We start from the raw sequence: 20,326 nt of genomic DNA on the forward strand, positions 1-20,326 counted from the left end.
TTGGGCTACAGAGGGAGACAGCCCCACGTCCACCATGGCACAAAGAAAAAAAAATTCTTTTTTCTGAGATCGCTAGTAAATTCTATCGTTTATAATTGGCAGTTGCATCTGTATGGTTCTAATTTATTTTCAAAGCTCTTCCTTTTAAGTGTCTTACTTTGGATAGTCAAACCAAGTGTTTTACTTGGAAAAGAAATTTCCAGCTCTTCAGACTAGGCTGCTCAGCACTGTGTCCCTGACCCTTCCCCTGGCGTGGGGGGTTCCCACTGAGTTCATTTCCTGAGCTCTGTCCAGTTTGATGAGCAGGCTGTATGGTGCTTCTTCTAGGATATAGTGGGAAGTGCATCCAGGAACCTGCTCTAGGGGTGCACGCTCCCCATCAGATATGGCACAACCAATTCAAGTGCATTGCTTCACACTCAGTCTATCCTCACACTTTAGATTTCCCTTTCTGCCAATAGGGGAAGTCTAACCTCAGCCAGATCACACCAGTCTGGTCAAAGCCACCCAGGGGGTCTCAGCTTATTTGGAAAGCTCCTGGCAGCCATTGGTGCAGACTGCTAGCATTTGGGGCAAGAGAATGTATTTAGTATCTGTGCTCATGGTTCTTCATCCCTCCTGTCCTGAGGTCACTGGGCTGGCTTGCTGATCTCAGCCTCTGGTCAGATCATAGACAGGCACAAGGGATGGGAACAGAGAAGATGAGACCACACTAAATGGGGTCTTCTGGATGAACTTCTCACAGGGTAAGAGCAGTCCTTAATGGGTGTAGGATGTCATGGGTTTGCTTGACTGGAGTGATATAAATCATAATGTGAGTCTGCCCAAGACAGAGAAATTTATGGCATTGCTCTGCACTGACACAAAGCTTTCCATTATGCAGGCTCTGGAGGGAGATGGGCAAAGGGTCTTCCTGTGGCTGCTGAGCTTTTCAGTGTCAGCCAGTTATGCTCTATGCCCAGTGTCCAGTGGGAGGCAGCTACTCCATACTCTGTCAACCACTGACATCTGTCTCCCACCCAAAGCAGCAGGTGATGGGAGCTGAGATGCATGTGGGAGGGGTCACAATCCAACCCAGCTCCTTCTCAGGCCCCTGGAAGCCACCTTGACCCAATTCCCCAAGGTCTTGAGAAGGCTGCATTTTTTGTTTGTTTTCAACACAGGGTTTTGTAGGCTTGGCTGTCCTGGAACTCACAGAGATCCACTGCCTCTGGCTCCCCAAGTACTGGGATTACAGGTGTGTGCCACTGTGCCCAGCTTGGCTGCATTTTTTTAAACGTATAATGCTCTGATCTCCAAAGTTCAAGCACACACATAATTTCCTCGCTTATAAATAGATAGCTGTCTGCTGCCCTGCCCCTGTCCAGCATTACTGTTAGAAGAACATGCTGTGCCCCATAACTCGCTTGTGTGCAGATGTCCCTGATGCCAAGACCCATCTTTTAAATTTTGTGTAGGGGTATTTTACCTGCATGTCTGTGCATCACATGCATGCAGTACCCATGGAGACCAGAAGAGGGAGTCGGATCATCTAGAAGTTACAGATGATTGTGAGCCACTGTGCTGTTGCTGAGAACCCAGAAGCTCATCTCCCCTTTCAAACTTGGGATGGAAGGCAAAAAGTCGAATTCCTACATTGTGGTCAAATGGCATCAGATGTGTGAGCCATTTCAAGAGGTCCAATTCCCTGTTTTTAAAAAAGTATAGGGGGCTCAGAAGCTAAAAGCACTTGCTGCTCTTGCCGTAGACCCTACAGAGACCATTCTCATTCAAACTACTATATAGACCCTTTCTGGCTCTTCTCTAGCTGCTGTAACCTCTTCCCAGGACCCCACATAGTACAGGGTACTAATGAATTGCTGAAGGACAGGCACCTAGGCTCATCTGTCCAAGATGAAGATAAACAGGAAACTGAATGCACATTTACACATCATTATGATCAGGTAGGAAACATCTCTTTAAGCCTTGTGAAAATGAGAAATTAGGTCTGAGTTCTAGAGGGGAAAATAAAGATAAACGGCTGGGGGCATTAACATATAAAATGTCTCAACGATCAGTGAGGGCAGAGCTAGGGAAATGATAGATAAACCCTCTCCATCACAGTCCTGAGGCCCAGGATCTGTCCTGCCCCCTTCAGTATTCATGTGCCAAACAGGCACAAAAAGGCAAATGTCGATCTCATGGACCTTAGCCCTTGGTGCCTGTGGCATGGACTATCACCACAGGGCCTACTAATCAGGCTACCTACCTTAGATCAGAGCTGTCTTTCACCTTTGGCTTGGAGAGACTCAGTAAAGCAGACAGACACGGTCCTGAGCCAGAACACCTCCCTCTTGTATCACAACAGTGCAGTAACTTGGAGATGAGCACATCCTTGGTATACTACAGACCCAGCTTGGTATCACTTGTCTCCTTCATCCTTTTGTGTTTCTGATGTTTTATTCAGCCTACCACCGATGTCTAACAATCCCTTTAAAAGACCTCATTCCCAAAGAACAAGCTGTTAGATCTTAACACTTTAAAATAGCCACGGAAGTGATCTGTTCTTTCTGAGAATCCACATAAGATGCTTGGAGAGTCAACAGCACAGATACATCCCAAGAGTTGCATGAAGGGTGTACTTGGCACTGAGTAAAGCAAGCTACAGTGTGAGACCGGGATACTTTGTTGCCTCAGATTGAGAAATGACATTTTGAAAGGGTCTTCAAATCCTGCAGCTGGCAGTGTTTTTCTGCACACACACACCTTTCCCAAGAGGCAACAGCAACCTGTGGACATTAAGCTGTGACATGGTCTAGTGTCCTGCATGTGTGGAACCTTGTAGCAAACAAAGTAGACATGGCCATGGTCTGCTCAAGTATCACCAACTGCAGCCCTGAGGAACCAAGCACCTTGGAAGAAGCTGGTTTTATAAAAATCTCTCTGCTTCTGCCTCAGGCTCTGGGTACACAGAGTTCGCCAGCCACATCTCATGAAAAAGTTGGTCTGTCTCCACGGAGAGACTAGCTGAGGTAACTAACACAGCCAAGCACTCAGGGCAGACACAGCTTTAGAAACCCCAAACAGTACAGCTCAGTTTGTGTTTATTCAACTGCTTGTTTAGAACTGCAGATCAAATTGACTGCTGATGAAGGTCAAGGCTTAGGACTACCACTTGCTCTTCCACAGCCAGGTCCCACAAGGTCCCAGTACAAGTACATCATCTGCAGACAACCAGGACTGGAGGTGAATCAGGTACCTATCATGCTCTTTCCCAGGTTTGACTAACATGCCAGATCATTTTCAAACCTGGGCAGCATGGTGAGAGAAAGCCACTCAGTCTGCTCAGTTCCAGGCACCCACCCCCAGCCAGCAACCTGTGGGTGCTATGGCAACTCCCATCACTGGCTGCTGCCCATCTCCAGCTGAAGGTGCCACTCACAGAGTGTGGCTAGTACTGAAGCCAGCACCATTGTGTCTCATTTGAATGATGAATGCTCTTACCACTCAGCAAACTCAGAGGTTAAAACCAAACCCCAGGAGCTCTGAAACAGATCACACGGGCCCTTTTTATCACACCCAGGTCTCTTGCCAAGCTACCACTCTTGTCTGAGAATGCTCCTTGGGTGGTCACGGAGCTGGGGAGGCCATAGCTACCTATGACCCACTCACACCCTGTGTGTCTAGAGTACACACAGTGGAGGCAGAGTTCCTTCTCTGTGACCGTCTTTCGTGGAAATAAGATCCAGTGAAGAAAACCAACTCTGAAAAAGTTACAAGTTTTACCTGGGGTCGGGGTTTGCATATATTCCATCTGTGTGTAGGTTAGGGAACAACTCATGAAAACTGGTTCTTCTGTCGTGTCTGCAAATCTCAAGCTTGGTGACAAGTACCTTTCTTTACCTGCTGGGCACTCTCACCAGACCAAGAAAGCCTACATTGTGACAGAAGGAGGTTAACGACTTCAGCACCTAGCTTCTCTTAAGACAAGCTAAGCTCTAAAGAACTACCTCCCTTCAGAGCCAAAAGGGGTATGGTGGATGGTTTTCATCCTGAAGCCTTTCTACCTGGTGTGTGAGAGAGGCAAAGACAGAAGGGTTTCTGTCTGTGGGGTTTCTTGCAGAAGTGTACTTGAATACTGTGGCTCTAGTGCTTGGCCAGAGGAATGAAAGGCTGAGCTGGCAGCAGCTTCTGCCATGAAATGAACCTGTAAGGAGTATGCTGAACTAATGCAGAACATGGAGAAATCACCCAGGAAGCTCTTAGTGCCATGTCTGAGAAGCTTTTATAAAATTATACAAAACACAGCAACACACAGAACAGCTTAGTTGACAAACTCAGAACCCTGGATATGTCAGTAACAATACAAAGGTGGGCAAATAGCCCAACAGCTCCCGTATTTTCCCACTGACCACCCGCCTCACTGCTACACAAAGTTCTAGGAAAAGATCTGCCTGGTATAGTTTCCAATGTCCTGCCAGCTGCTGTCTGGTTTCGGCGAGAACATGGTGTCCTCAATTATCACTGATGCATGTGCTTAAAAAAGCAGATCAGTAGTTCAAGAGCTAAGTGCTGCTGACTATGGTGACAGACATCTGAATCTCAGCACTGGGTAGGCAGACAGAAGGTAGCCCGAAGTATGAGGCCAGCCTAGTCTAAGACGACCTTTCCTACCTCAGCCAACAAAACCTACTTTCTGAGCAGATGAGTCTAAACTTCTGACCCGCAAAGGCCTTGGCATCAGCAAGACCTGTGACAAAAGACCATGAATGAATGGAACAGATGCAGCTCCTATAGCCCTCATGCCTTCAATCACAGTTTCATGTCTAAAGAGAATCCTCGTACCCCTTGATGGAAGTGCTTGCTAATCTTAAAGAAAGGAGATGCTATGAGGAAGAAGTAACAGTGTTGGTAAGGAACAGGATGCCAACAGCAGAATACTGGCTACCCAAAACTCTAAAGGAGGAAGCATGGCTGGCTTAGGACTTGCAGAGACCTTCAGTGAGAAAAGCCACGTTCTCATCTCCTGACAGGCCCAGTGTACATGAGACAGACCACAGTAAGGCACTCACCACGCTCATCGGGCACAAGGAGGGAGAAGCCAGTCCAAACAACATGCAAGTTCAGAAGTTGGGACACCAACACTCTGGCCTCAACCTGCCTGCTGGTAGTACCCTGGTGGCTAGCAGGCCCTGAGGCCTTACAGTCTGCAGAACCTGTAAGCATGCTGGCTTGCTGCATCAGGTCCTCGTGTTGGCTGGCCTCCCATCCGCCCTGGCTCGCTGGCGGTCGTACTTCACAGACACGATGAGGAAGAGCAGCAATGTAGCTCCCTGAATGGCGGCCAGCAGGAAGAAGTAGTAATGCAGGTGACAGCTGTTGATATTCCCTAGGAATGAACAGACACCTCCTGTGAGTATACTCCACAGATGGGAGACCTTCGCACTGGCTTTTGGCCACCTAAGAAGGCAATGGGCCCTAACCACCTCTCTCCCATCCTGGAGAGAGAGAAGGCAGTTCTCCTGGTCCCAGCTCTGATGCTGAGGAAGGCTTATGAGGCTGGGTGTCAGCTCAGGCCTCTCAGAGATGTTCCTGAGGTGACCTACACTGTCTCCCCCACAGAGAAAATCTGTGAGAGAAGCTCCCTGTGCTTCTGCCCCTGATAGTATCTACGGCACGCCATTCACTTCTGCCTCTCCTGCCACCCATTCACAGCTACTGTTTACGTTCAGCATAGTGATGTTCCTGAGGATGGACTAAACCCATACCTCATTTCTCTTAACAAATGGAACACAGCTTTGCCCTTGTTCTGTTTCCAGCTCTGCCGTGCTCCCTCATGGCCAGTTACACACCCATTCTCCAGAACCTGTCTCCTCTGCTACTACAAGGAACAGGTCTTTGACTCGACTATGACGAGGTAGCATCATCTTATGTGCAGTGTTGAAGCTGGCAAGGCGAGTGGACAGACAGTGTGATTATGTCCATACTGTCAGCCCCAGAGCAAAAAGCACAGCACAGCTTACTAGATCCAGCCTCATTTGGGAATGTGCAGAAAATTCAAACGTGTGCCCATCACCAAAAAAGGCAGCTGACCTAGGCTGTCATAGACAGGGGAACATAATGAGGGGTTTAAAAAGTGTTGTGAGAGTTCATTTGCCTCCAGAAGGCCTGAACAGCAATGCCCACCACAGCTCTTTCAAAATGCCAACACCAGAAACACCAACATCCATCAGGGCAGAATGAACAAGTTCACTGCAACACAATCCTGTGAGGGAATGGGACTCAGGATCACCAGGTCAACATGGAGCCTCTCAAAACATGAGGTGCTTGAAAACAGAGGAGAGAGCCTCAGGGTGACTCTGCGAACAGAACGTGCCTGTGCAGGGTCAGCAGAGAGGAGGCATGACAGAATTCTGCACTAGCAGCATGGGACACATGCTTGGCCAGCACTGGGCTGCAGGAGTGTCATTCCCACTTAGTGTCTGAGAGGCTAGAGTACAAGAAACAGCCCAGCTGAAGCCTAAGGGGCCCTGACACCTCACAAGGACTCCCTAGCCCTCCAGGGACACTACATAAGCTCTGGTTATCTCTTTTGCGACAATGTTGACATGGAAGGGTGGGGGAAGGGCCCAGTGGCTGTGCACCTGCTGGGAAGAAGGGGTGCTGGCCTGGAGCTACTGCCCTTCTGCAGGAGGTATTCTGGAGAGACCAGGATACACCAGGGCCCTTTCACAGCACTGACCCCACCCCCTAGTACAAAGAGGCTGCTGGGCTCTGCTAGGTGCTCCCTTGAACACACACTGGATGCACAGCAATCAGAGGAATTCCCCAGAGGCTTAGATGCAGCCTATCAGAAATAAACAGCTGGGGACATTGACACATTAAAATTATGCCCAGCAGCTGTGACACCTGCCTTTAATCCCAGCACTCAGGAGGCAAAGGCAGGTGGATCTCTGAGTTTGAGGCCAGCCTGGTCTAAGGAATGAGTTCAAAAACAGCTGGAGCTACACCCAGAGAAACCTATCTCAAAATAATGAAGAGCACAGAGCCTCAGCCAAGTGCAGTGGCTCACACTTGTAATCCCAGCACTTGGGAGGCAGAGCCAGTGCTCTCATACATAAGAAGGTGGTCAGAGTTGATGCAGTGTCCCCAGGTGGACTAGAGAGTACCTGTAAGGCTACATCGTTTCCTTCACTCCAGCCCCTTCAGGCACTTCCTCACCACTGCCTCCTAAATAAGAATAGTATTCCTGCACTTGAAGGCCTAATGGCCTGAGTTTGACCCCTCAGATCCCAAAAAGAAAGGATACAAGTGACTCCTGAAAGTTGCCCTCTGCACACACCTGTAGTATGTGCATATATAATATAACAGTAAACATTTTAAAGTAAACAATACTTAGAATCCTAGTCTCTGTGATGACCATTTGAGAAAGTCTGCATCCTGCAGGCTGACTCCATGACACCCAGAACCACTCCACAGCGCTGCTCCAGGACTGTCACCTTCCTAGGGGGATGGGGAGCAAGGGCAAGCCCCAGGCCCATTTCACAACTGGCCTCACATAGCTAGAGTCAATCACAGGCATCCAAGAGAGTTGGGAGAAAGGGAGTTCAGGCTTCTGGGCAATACTAGGACTTCAAAGGAATCCAACTCAAGGCTCTGGGAATCCCACAATTTCTAGAGAAAAAGTCCTGACTTTCCCCAAGTTATGCAATGAAAGTGGGTAAGTGCTACAAAGCTGGGCAAATGCTCAAGTGCAGCCATTTGTACATAGGGAACATGTGCATGTTTAAAAGACAGAGGATGCTATAGCTCCTGGTTTACCCACAGCACTGTAGAGCTGCCCAGATAAACAGCCAGGAGCCACCTCCAGGAGCATCAGACTGACCAAGAACAGTGTTCACTGACAGAACCACTACCTTCTAACATCCGAAAACCAAAATAAACCGCCAGGTATCAAAACTTAAGATCAGGTTGACAGGAGCCATCATGTAGGTCTCACTGCCTCATGCAGCTTTCCAGAAGTGCTGAGCTGGGCATAGCAGCTGCTGGCAAGGCAGTGTTACTAACACAAACTTCACCCGAGTTTGGGCCAATGGCTTCTTGGGACACACTGAATCTTTACAAAATCCACAGCAGCAGCAAGCACCCTGGTTTTCCACCCCAGATATCAAATCTTACCAAAGTCTGTATGGCTGCTCATCCACCCAATGGACTTGAGAGACACCAGGGCCAACAGTCCTGAGCCCACAAAGGACCCGATGCCAGAGAAGAAGAAGAAGAGTCCCATGATGGCGCTCTGCATGGACTTGGGGGCAGCTGAGTATGCAAACTCCAGACCTAGAGAAAAGGAAGCCACACTGAAAAGACCACCTCGGTCGCCCTGAGGAGGCCACCCTGAGCCTGCTCCACAGCAGCACACACAGGCTCTACTGGGGTCTAAGCACTCTCAGAACACTCTCTTGGAAACACACATAGATGGAGAGGTCAGAGCTAGGTGCCGGCCACTCATCCACACGACAGATCTATAACCACATCAAGAAAGGGCACTGTTCTCACTTGTAAGATCTTCCTATTAGATCTTGAGGTTTGCCACACGACAGACATATGGTGTCTCATATGCCTAGCATTCAACAGGCTATGGCAGGAGGACTGTTGCAAGTTTGAGACCAGTGAGGCTGCAGTGTTAGATCCTTTCTCAAACACTCAAGAGGTATGGGGCTGGAGAGATGGCTTGGTGTTTAAGAGCACAGGTGGCTCTTGCAAAGGACCAGGATTCTATTCCTAGCACCGTCTGTAACTCCAGTTTTAAAGGATCTGGTGCCTTTTTCTGGCCTCCATGGGCACACTGCATGCATGCGGTATACACATATGCATGCAGGCAACACACTCATAGATATAAAATGAATAAATATCCTTAAAAAGTCAAGACTTGAATGTGCTGGCGTTGGGGGGAGACACACGACTCTATAAGGACCCTACTTCACAGCTAACCCACAGCACAACAGGTTCAAGTATGTGCAGATTCCTAGCACCAGGCAGGACAAAAACAAAGCAAAGCCCACTTTCAGTAGTCATGGAACCCTGCCAGGGTTTAAAAACTGAGGAAGCAACATGTTCCTCTTACCCCTCAATACCCATTTCCTGAGATCATCAGCTCCTCTCTTCCCACTGCTGCATAGCCAACCTGCCCAAGCCTTGTCCTGCAGAGTTTCACTAGTGGCAGGGGCCCATGAGAAGAAGCTCTGTAAGTCAGGTTTGTCCCTTCAGGTAAGTCTGCACCAGCCACACAGCTTTGCTCTGCAGAGTTTGGGGACACACAGGTCCAGAGGAAGCCCTCCATGGCAACTTCCCCCTCCTTCCTATGGGACACACAGGGCAGATCATGGACTCATGAGAGTATCTTAGGGAACACTGGTTTTGCACAAGAAAGGGCAGTCTTAGCCCGAGGACTATGGACTACTATTTACTGAATCATACTTTAAGTGATACCCCCCCCCCCCATACCTCCAGCTTAAAACACCATGGCCCTGCTCTTCACAGTGCAGGGTATAATACAGACAAGTCCTAATGCCACCAGCACTCACAGCCTCACCTGCTATACTTGCAAATATCTCACTGATGCCAATGAGCACATATTGTGGGATCTGCCACCAGATGGGTAGGTCAGCGGCATGGTATACCACACCACCAATGGTCTGGTTGATGGTCTTCTCCTTCACCAGGTCCAGTCTTTTACTCTCCAGGATTCCTGGAATTGAGAAGCAGGTCAGTGTAGCACTAAATTGTCATTTGGCTGAGTCTGCAGTATATTGCAGGCATTTATCAACAATTTTGAAGGTATAAGAAAGGAGGGTGACCATGACAGCTTCTTAGGCAGGTCACAGTCATGTCATCTTCCTCACCAGAGCATTTTACATTCAGCATGATTTGTTTAAACACTCAAGTGTCTGGACTACTAGTTCTGTCCATCTTTTTAAAACTGGGAGGATGCATGAGGATCTGCATGTAGATAACGGTCACTGGTAGAGGCAGATACTCCCTTCATAGCATAGCCATTGTGAAGTTTCCCATGCTCCTGTAAACAAAGACACCACCACAGGCACACAAGTGGGCGTGCATGTGAGCACACAAATGCACACACAAAAAATGCTGAACGTGCAGTCCTTGAAATAAATGGGCCCAACTCTCTACACAAAGTTCAAAGACTTGCCTCAGAAAGTAAAATAAAACTGAGACTGTGGGCAGACCAAAATGAGGCACCACACAGGGAGGCCATGAGGCCCTGGGTGACGAGACAGCACAGCAATGATGTGGAAGGGAAGACCTAGAAAACAAGCACTGAAAACCTCAGCAACAAGGTTGTGCCACTTAAGGACTGTGCCTTGGTAACCAGAAACCCCCAAGTCCTCAACATAGGACTAGTGATCTCCCTCAACTCTACAAAATGAACCATCACTAACAAAAGCACAAATATGAACCTCAGTACCAAAGTGAAACGCTGAAGAACCCCACATGACGGCCAGATCAAATGGAAAGCAAAGTTCTGGTCCAGTGAGACAGATCAGTGAAGACAGTGACACCAAACCTGATAACCTGAGTTTAAAGGCCACAGCGTATGGTGGGTGGGAAGAACAGTGAGGCAAGCTGACCTCTAAGCTCCACACATGTGCTATGGCTGCACACCGTCACCCCCACATCCACACAAAATAAAAGTTTTAAAAAACTTGCCAAGCAGGGTGGCACACACCTTTAGTCCCAGCACTCAGGAGACAGAAGCAGAAGGATCTTTGAGTTCAAGGCCAGCCTGGTCTACAAAGCAAGTCGAGGACAGCCCGGGCTACACAGAGAAACCCTGTCTCAAAAAACAAAACAAAAACAAAAAAACTACAGTAAACAAAGGATAGCTGTAACAGCAGGCAAGTGCTCAGTGTTATCTTTCACCCTTAAACAACAAAGAGGGTCTGGGAAGATAGCTCAGCAGTTAAGAGCACTTGCTGTTCCTGCAGAAACCAGAGTTCTGTCCCCAGGACCAATGAGAGACAGCTCATAATCACTTGTCACTCCAGCTCCAGGGTATCTTACACCCTCCTCTGGCCTCTGCAGGCACTGCATGCACAAACCCACACAGAAACCTGTAATTAAAAGTAAAGAGGGCTGGGGAGGTAGCTTAGTGATTAAAAGAATTTACTGATTCCACAGAGGGTCCAAGTTTGGTTCCAGAACCCACAGCAGGCAGCTCCCAATTCCCTGTAACTCCAGTTCCAGGGATATAACGCCTCCAGCTTCCATGGGCACCTTCTTTCATATATATATATATATGTGTGTGTGTGTGTGTTTGTGCACATGCGTGTGTGTATGCATATATATGTATGTATATATAATCTTTTTTTTTTAAAACAATCTGAAGTAAACACCTAGAATAATGAAATATCAAGAAGTTATTATGAGCAGGAAAAAAAAAAAACCTGCTGCCGGGTAGGAGTAGGAAGTAAGTATTTCTCTTGGCCACCAAAGGAAGGGAGGTCACAATTCCTCAATACCAACACATGTGTAATAATGCTTAGTTTGTGAGATCGCCAGTGCCACCAACTGCAAATATATAACCTGATAGCAGGTCTGAGGACCACTCTGGCCAGAGCCAGGCACAGACTACACTGGAAGAAATTTCCAGCAATTTCACCCAAACCGTTCAGCAGAAGCAACATAATTATACCCACACACCCATGCCCACATGAATCATCAAAAGATACAGAGGAACTATTATATTTAAAATAATCCACCAGAGCCCAGAGGATTTTGAAAAATGCCACATAAAAGCTGCTAAAATATGCAGAGTAGTTACAAATTTAACAAATATAAAAGTAAAAAAAAGAAAATGTTTTTAAAATACGAGTCAAAACTTAGCTCCGTTGTACACACTAGAAAAACCGTACCCAAAGAAACAGAGATGGTAACAAGTTGGAGTGGGAACTTAAGCATCAGGAATGACAGATACAAAAGAGTGATATATTTTATTTTAACCTTTCAGGTAAAAGGAGAGGAAGGGACACAAAATACACAGCTGGGTTTGACAGTCACACCTGGAAGTCCAGCATTCAAAGGATCATCAGTCCCAGCAAGTCTGGACTATACAACAACTGTCTCAAAAACATAATCAGGGGCTGGAAAGGTGGCATAGATGTCTAGAGCACTGTCCACTTTTGGAGGACCTGGGTTCCAGTTCCAGCAATCAGTGGGTGATTCACATCATCTGTAATTCCAGTTCCTGGGGACCCAACACCTTCCTCTGGCCTCCATTGGTACTGCACGCACACTGCACAGATATCAATGCAGGCTAAAACACTCATACATATAAAATAATAAAAGCTTTTAAAGGTAAAAAAAAAAAAAAACAACAACACAATTTTTAAGTGTAAAAGTAAAACCTAATGCATGCATACACTTTCTTTTCCCTTAGGCTATCTTGAAAATAGTGTCTGGCCTACCCAATTTAAACCTGAGGGCCTTTAGAGCCAGCTGCCACTGACAGTGTAAGTGGAGCTGTGTGTCCTTTGTATTAAGTGCAAGGTGAAGTCTTAGGCTTCTATGAAAAGTCTGTGGACACTCTTCAGCTCCATCCCTAACTGGCCAGCCTATGTGCAGCAGCAATGATGTCTCCATCTGAGGCAGCTCAGCTCAACTAGGCTGTGACTCTCAACTCCTGATAAGCCAGCTCCTTCCTATGATCTCGTTCACTTAGCAAGGACAACTCCTTGGGAAGACAGGTCAGGAGGCTGCCTGACTGCAGCTAGTGCTGGACCCTATGAAACACATACTGTGCTGGCACTTTTAAAAGACCTTAGAAGGGATGGAGCCTAATGAGGAAATCTCAAGACACTGTCCTGAACAGATCTACGCAGAAACCACAGGTTTCCCCATGTGGCACTGAGTACACCCAAAAAAGCGCCTCAGCCATGAATAAAACTGAACTAAAAGGCCACAGAGAAACCCAACACAGGGCTCTATGAGAAAATGCCCCTGAAAAAAATGAAGGAAACAAAAGCCCCTCAGGCACCTTGCTGGCATAACTGCAGGATGCAGGGGACCCTCCCAGGAAGAAAATCTGAGAACAAAGCCAAGCCTTAGGCAGCTGAAGCAGATAGACACTCCTTTCAGCCCAGGACTTTTACGTACTGTTTACTTCCCTGCCGACTTGTAATATAACATGTCACTCAGACAAACCTCACTTTAATTATGCGTTGGACCACTACTAACACAGTGGTTCTCAAATGCCCAGCACCTAGAAGATTGACCTGTTAAGCAAGGGACTGATCTCTTTAAGCCTGTAAAGCACCGCATCACTGTATGCTCTGCTGTGATGGAGGAAGCACTTTGTCAAACACCCGCTCCCTTCTGCAGAGCTCAGCACCACCTTCCTCAGTCCACAACTATGTTTTCCTGACACTACATGTTTTTATGGCTCAACATTTCCAAATATTATTGGAGGCAGAATGCTCACATTGAAAAGGCGACAAGACCCTAGCCTCATCAGCAAACAGAAACAATTGTGGGAACAGGAGTGTCTTAAAGGCACTGTCCCTTGCTGGAATGTGATATGGGACCTGAGGAACTAGCTTTTTAGCTGTTGAGACTTTTATTTGGAGCTTCCTAGAAGCCTCAAACAATCCCACAAAACCTTTTTCTCCATGCAGGCACACTGCAGGCTCCACCAACCGTGATTCAGAGGCCATCACATAATCTTCTCCTCTCACTGCCCACTACACGGCATGTTGGCCTGCAGGCTAGGGCAGCACAGAGCAAGTCTACTCAGCCCTAGACGAACAAGGTTTGTCCTCGAGAAAACAAGAATCATGTAAAATATATATCAAAAGATGAAGAGTCACCAGCTGCCCAGTGTCTCCTCCAGCACAATACACTAGCTGCTGCATGCTACCGAAGCCAAGCCAGAAGAGGGAAAAGGAGAAGAGGCCAAGAGAAATGGTGGCTCACCTGCAGCAAAGGCAGAGCACATGACGAAGAACATTCCCACGGCAATTCTCTTCAAGGAGGATGGAAGCAGGCCGTGTCTCCTGAGCACGGGGTCCACTAGCTTGTCCTTCAGTGGGATGAGCAGGAGAATGAGCACCGCATCGAACATGGTGAGCCAGGCTGCAGGCAGCTGCACAGAGCATGGCATTAGCTGCAGTACAGCAGCTCCCCAGACCACCCATGCATGGTTACCTCCAAGATGCTTCAACTAGAGACACTAACTCGCAATGGGTGTGTTCTTAGCTGAAGAAGGGGCTGAATCTGACAGTACTAGTGTTTACTGGAACTGGTCAAGCCAATCTCAGCAGGCTGTAACCAATCAGGAACTAGTTGTAGTGGCAGTATCCCAGCTACTTGCTGCAGCCACAGAAAGGGACTTATGTCACCTCCATGTCTCTTACCGTGTGATGGGTGGTGGTGATACTTGAGATTTCTGGAATCTTCAAATGAAGACTCTGCAAAACGTATGTGGTCTGCATCTGGATAAAAAAAAGCAGACAGGTAAACCAGCAGAGCCTCTCCGAGCCCTCCCTTCTCTAGCTAAGGTATGGCCACACCTCTTAAGAATCAGATGGTGGCTGCAGTTTGGAATCAGACATGGAAATTACTGGGTCACCAGAGAGTCTCTTTGGGAAGAACTGCTAGGCAACCAAATGAGAAGCTAGAAGGTCCAGAAAACAAGAAGTACATGCACTCTCAGCTGCTACTTGGGAAAAGTTTTCCAGGAGGAAGCAGCCAGCCTGAGTCTATGACTGGAAACTATGGCAACTCATGGCCAACCCTGAGCCCTGCACCGCAGCACCTGCCACAAGACTGGGGCAGCCAGCCACCTGTAGCACTCACTTGGAAGTACACTGTCCAGTAAGGAATCAGAGCCAAGAACACGGGCACGATCTTGACCAGAGCTTTCACATCTTCTACTTTGTCCTCTGTGAACGGCCCTCCACGCGACATCTTACATGAATCAAACAGACTGTGTTTAGAAGATTGCTGAAAGACTCCAAGGCCTTCACTTTGGGAAACAAAATGAAGGAATTAGTTTACTTCCACCCCCAGTGACAACGCTCTGGTAACAAATCACGTCTGGGGTGGGAAAGCGGCTCTCTGCACTCCCCGCTTTAAGTCCTTTTGTGACTAACTGTTATACCACACACAGCTCCTTTCACTGACCATGGGACCTTTGGACAGAGCAGCTGTCTACTACACCCACAAGGAGGGCATCTCAACTTTGTGCATCTCCAAGGACAGCAATGTTGCCTAGACTTCCAGCTAGCTGACAGCAATGCAAGCAATCCCTATGTTCCTCATTCCTGCACGGGTTTATCACACAAAGAGACACTCAAGGGACTAGAGGTTGTAGGGAAAGCAGCATCTGCGTCTGTGATAAAGGACGGTCTAGAGTAAAGAACCATGATGAAAACTATAGCAGGGTGATAGAGAACATGGCACTCACTCACCCATCTTTATGAAAAGCCTGGGAAGTCTTGCAAGGCTCTTACTGTCCCATTTCAAAGAGGAAGTTAGGACACAGACAAGAAAAGAGCCGTATCAAGATCCCAATGCCTCAGCATTAAGGTCAGGACTGGAGTGAGACCATCTTGGCTTACAGGTGCATGCCTGGATACCCATACCTCATTCACAGCTGTGGGTAACAGTGTAGAAATAAATGAACGTCCTTGCCTCTCCATCTACAGTCTTTAAAAACTGAATGGGGCCCTCCAGTCAGCAACAAGGTCTTCTTCCCCAGCTGCACACTACCAACAGGAACTGTAGGGAACTATGCACTGCTGACCAAAACCAACAAGAGGCACTCAACCCTACTGAGAGCCTCCCAGTTCCAGATTTTGGAATGGCAGTTGTCTGAATTCAAGTTTATAATCCTAGACCCTATTTTAAATTATTTTAATTTTTTTCTTACTTTATATATGTGGTTTGCCTATTTGTATGTTTTGTCTTTGGAGACAGGGTCTCACTATGGAGTCCTAGCTGTCCTGGAACTTGCTACATAGACCAAACTGTCCTCAAACTCCCAGAGATCTGGAAGTCTCTGATGTAATTAAAGGTATATGCTAACACACCCAGCTTGCCTGCATAAATGTAAAGTATACTATATGTGTGCCTGGTGCCCTTGGAGTCCAGAAGAGGGCAATGAATCCCCAGGAAGCAGAATTGTGGAAGATTGTGTGGGTGGTGGGAACCAAACTCAGGTCCTCTGCAAAATCAAAGTTCTCTTAACCGATGAGCTCTCTCAGGCCTATTATTTTTAACCTATAAAGCAGATGCTCTTAATCTGTGCATAATGATGTGAACTCAGACTTTCAGGCTTTGTCTAAGATCAGCACCACATCTTCCTCTAAAGACATCAACCAAGACATATACATGGACTGGGCCAAGTCAGACCCATGGATAACAACTATGTGGCACTTCCTGAGCTCTTCAGTGGCACTCCAGGCACCCCCAATTGCACAGTGATGGGCCCCATAGGTACTAGGCTGCTGAGAGCCTTGCACATCTCACTGTATTGTGCCCTCACATTAATCCTGACAGCAATCTAGCTCCCCTGGGTGAATACCAAAGTCAGGCATTGTAATGTCTCTAAACAGCCAGGACCCATAGCAAGTTCATTCAACGTAGATGCCTTACCAACCCTTTTGCTTAGTTTTGCCCCCAAAGACTTCCAAAGCTGAAGCTCAGAGGAAGCCAAGCTGCTCAGTCTCACTTTCCTTATACCATGTAAGCACTGAAATCTCACAGGTCCTGAAGCAGAGCTGGACCCTGGCTGAAAGGTTCTTATAAGGGGTACCTGCAAAAGGCTGTCCCCACAGCTATCTATCTAGATTGGAAACAGTTAAGGTCAACAACACAGCTTCTATCTGACAAAGTAAGGCCCTGGTAAAAACCAGGATGTGCTGAAGCTGGGTGATGTCCAGCTTTGCACATTCCTCAGTGCTAGTCCCCCTTTGGACAGATTCCTCAGTGCTAGTCCCCCTCTGGGCAGGCTCTAAAAGCTGCCAGAACAAACAGCCTTCCCAGCAGGTCCATGAAGGAGGTTGGGAGAGTCAGATATCACACAAGGGACTCATGAGCCACCTGCTGAGCCACAGGAGTCACTCTATGTAGCTTCAAGTCTGCCACACGAGGCTTCCAGTACACCAACAACAGATACAGACAAGCACACGAGTGGGTGTGCACAATGGCCTGCAGAATACTTTTGCAGCTAGGGCCATACCATAGGAAGTCTCACAGACCAGGAGTCTACCTTTCTCAGTAACTACTGGGAATCCTTAGGCTCAGCAAATCACAAGGAGGGAGAGGACCACCAAAGTCCTTGGACCTCGGTTTTCTATGCCTTGACTGTTCTGGTAGCTATAGTGCTGCAGTATCCTCGTATGTCACAGCCACAGTCAAGGGACCAGTTTACTATACATAGCAGCTTGCAAAAACAGAAGCATTTAAGTCCTTCCCATGATGATTTCTGGATTTTATTAACCTACACAGAACAGGCCCATGGGTCACCATCAGCAGAAGCAGGGGAATTTCAGAACATGGCTATTCCTAAAAGTCCCAGGCTTGGGACCTTCAGCATTGAGACTATGCAAATCCCATTCAAGTAAGGGTAAATGGGTCCCCAAGTGCATCTCAAGCTATTTTTGTATGCCCCTCTATCACAGAGTAGTTGGTAAGGCCCTGGATGAGGGATGCTGTGCTGACCAAAAAGCAGCTTCCTTTAGAGACAAGTGCCTAAAACATACACAATAGCCTAAGTTCTCATTAACATACGTCTGTGTCTAAAGCAAACACTGTGTCTCCTTGGTACCCTCTGGAGATCCCTACCTTCAAAATCTGCCACCTAGCAGCAAGGCAAACCTCACCCATGCTGGCAGTGAGGAAGTTGGGCATAGAGTACTGAACTCAGGGCTCTGCTATCCTAATGGCAGGGTTACACCACATACTTTCTGAATAAGGCTGACACACATCCTATACCTCAGCTGGTCACTTTATCTGCAGGGAGCAAAAAGTTGTGTCACTCACCCGCTTCTCTGCTGTCCACCTCTCTGGGAGCAGCAGCTGTAGGTCAGAATCCTAAACATGTCAGTGAAGGCGCTGCCATCAGGAGGCTTGGTGATGAAGACACTCTGTCCACAGAGGAATACCAGGAAAGCAATGGCCACACAGACTGTGGGAATCAGGTAGCCCGTGAGAAAGCTCACATTCTGCTGAATATAGGCAATGCCTCCTAACGACAGGATTGCTCCCAAATTAATGCTCCAGTAAAACCAATTGAAAAATCTCCGAGTAGCTTCTGGACCTCGATCTTTGACCTAAAATAACATGGAAGAAAAACACATAAGAACATGTGATCCTCTACACTCTTCATTTATTCTTCCAATATGACAAGCTTCAGTGTTTTTAATACTCAATGACTTCCCAACTACCTATACCAGCTACAAGCCCTACCACCATACTTACCTAGTACCTGATCGTATGCATGTTGAGAGCAGATATAAGGTATCTCAAGCTCCTGCTCAAAAGCTGGAAGCCTCTCCAAATGCCAGCAAGTCCTTGTGTTCAAAGTAAGGTGACCACCTACCTTGAAGCCAGCAGGTATGATCCTTAAAACAGGTTCCAGAACCCACAGCCAGCCCAGGCCCGAAGAATCATCATCACCTTGGACTATCAGGAGCCTGCACACTATATGGAGCCCCAGCCTCACTGAACTTAACACAAGTACTATGACAACCTGCAAAGCAGCTCTGGCCCCATGCACAGTAAGGCTTGCTCAGAGACAAGGTACCACTCTGCATGAGGCCCAAGCATCAGAGTCTCTGATAAGCCTGCAACTAAGCTGTACGCATAGTAAACAGAAACAAAAGGTAGCTTTAGATAAAAAGGTTATCCAGCATTATAATTCCAGCATTTGAGAGACAGAAGCAGGGGAATCATGAGCTGGAGGCTGGGTGAGCTGAACAAAGGATCTCATCAATACACTCAAGAAATGCTCAAAATCAGCCCCAAGCTGACTCTTGTTCCCATGCACACCTTCTGAAGATCCCACCAGGCTGGTAGCTGGGCTGCGGCAGACCCAACCTCAATTATTCCACCTGTACTATCTACATATCCCATGAACACTATAAGAATGGGCCCAGTACCAGCTGACATCAGTCTGGACAGTTTCATTTCACAAATTGTCTTGAGCAAACCTACAGCCAAAAACTGACCTTGAGCACACATAAACACACTTCACCAGCCTTATCCTTAATGGATGGAAAGGGTTAAATATTAGCTCCACAGCATATCTATCTTCTAGTCCACAGAGCACTCTCCTCTGCCTAGTAACAAGCTTTACACAGTAGCAAAGCTACCAAATACAGCACACAATAAGGCTTCTGCTTGGCACTCATGTTTCCCTACAGAGTAGTTAAGATTAAGGTGAGGGTACAAACCATACAGTCAAAACTAAGTATCCCTTGACAATTATTAAACTCCAAATGACACCTACTGCATTGGCAAGTCCTATGTTTGAATTTAGTTAGATGGGCAGTTATGTCAAATTGAAAAATCCAAAATGTTTGTTCTTTTCTTTTTTCAGGGCTAGTGATTGACCACAGGTGTTGGGGGATAGTTTTGTGTACTGTGTATTCAAATGCTGAATGCTGATTTCTATACCCAGAGAACTGGTATGTTGGCACTGTCATTATTATTGAAGCATCTCCAGTCTCAATGTTGTGTAAAAATTGCTCTCCATCACCTGATTGGTTAATAAAAAGCTAAACAGCCTACAGCAGGGCAGAAGAATTAAGACAGGACTTAAAAGGAAGTCCCAGATAGAGAGAGGAGGGGGGCATGAGGGAGTCATCATGAGGACAGACATGGATCAGGGGCAGCAGCCAGGGAAAGAATATGGCAGGTAAGAGAGACATGTGGCTGGCAAGTAGGCCAGGCCAGCACAGCTAGGTTAGAACAACTGAGTATCTGACCAGCTAAATTGCCTAAAGCTATTTTAATAAATATAAACGTCTCTGTCATTATTTGGGAGCTAGAGCAGGTGTAGAAAAGCCTTAATTTTACACACAGTCCTTTACCACTAAGCGCCATTTCCAGGCCCCAAATCAACCAACCAGACATCACTACAGAATAATTTATATTCAGTTTCTTTCAGCTGGTGCACAGTGCCTTTAAATGTTACCCAATGGTAGCTATCAAGGTCTGTGTCACAGTGGAAGCAGGCCAGAAGAAAAAACAAGAGCAGAGAAAGAGAGAAAATAAAAGTACACACACACACACACACACACACACACACACACACACACACACACAC

General features: G+C 47.2%; 1 protein-coding gene across 2 annotated transcripts in view; it reads right to left on the bottom strand.

The window, feature by feature from the left end:
- Positions 1-3,066: 3,066 nt before the first annotated feature.
- Positions 3,067-20,326, bottom strand: part of Slc15a4 (solute carrier family 15 member 4) — a 23,840-nt gene continuing 6,580 nt past the window's right edge. Inside the window, exons 2-8 of one of the 2 annotated variants that reach the window (XM_055606159.1) lie at positions 18,040-18,329; positions 14,851-15,019; positions 14,409-14,486; positions 13,969-14,074; positions 9,572-9,727; positions 8,158-8,316; positions 3,067-5,368 (exon numbers count right to left, since the gene is read on the bottom strand). In XM_055606159.1, coding sequence (XP_055462134.1) covers positions 5,220-5,368; positions 8,158-8,316; positions 9,572-9,727; positions 13,969-14,074; positions 14,409-14,486; positions 14,851-15,019; positions 18,040-18,329 — 1,107 coding nt within the window. In that variant the 3' untranslated portion in view covers positions 3,067-5,219. Of the gene's footprint in view, positions 5,369-8,157; positions 8,317-9,571; positions 9,728-13,968; positions 14,138-14,408; positions 14,487-14,850; positions 15,020-18,039; positions 18,330-20,326 lie in introns of both variants that reach the window. The other variant, XM_055606158.1, reaches the window with a different exon arrangement.

This window comes from Psammomys obesus, unplaced genomic scaffold (genome assembly GCF_907164565.1).
Source record: "Psammomys obesus unplaced genomic scaffold, mPsaObe1.curated_primary_1811, whole genome shotgun sequence".
NCBI classification, from domain to species: Eukaryota; Metazoa; Chordata; class Mammalia; order Rodentia; family Muridae; genus Psammomys; species Psammomys obesus.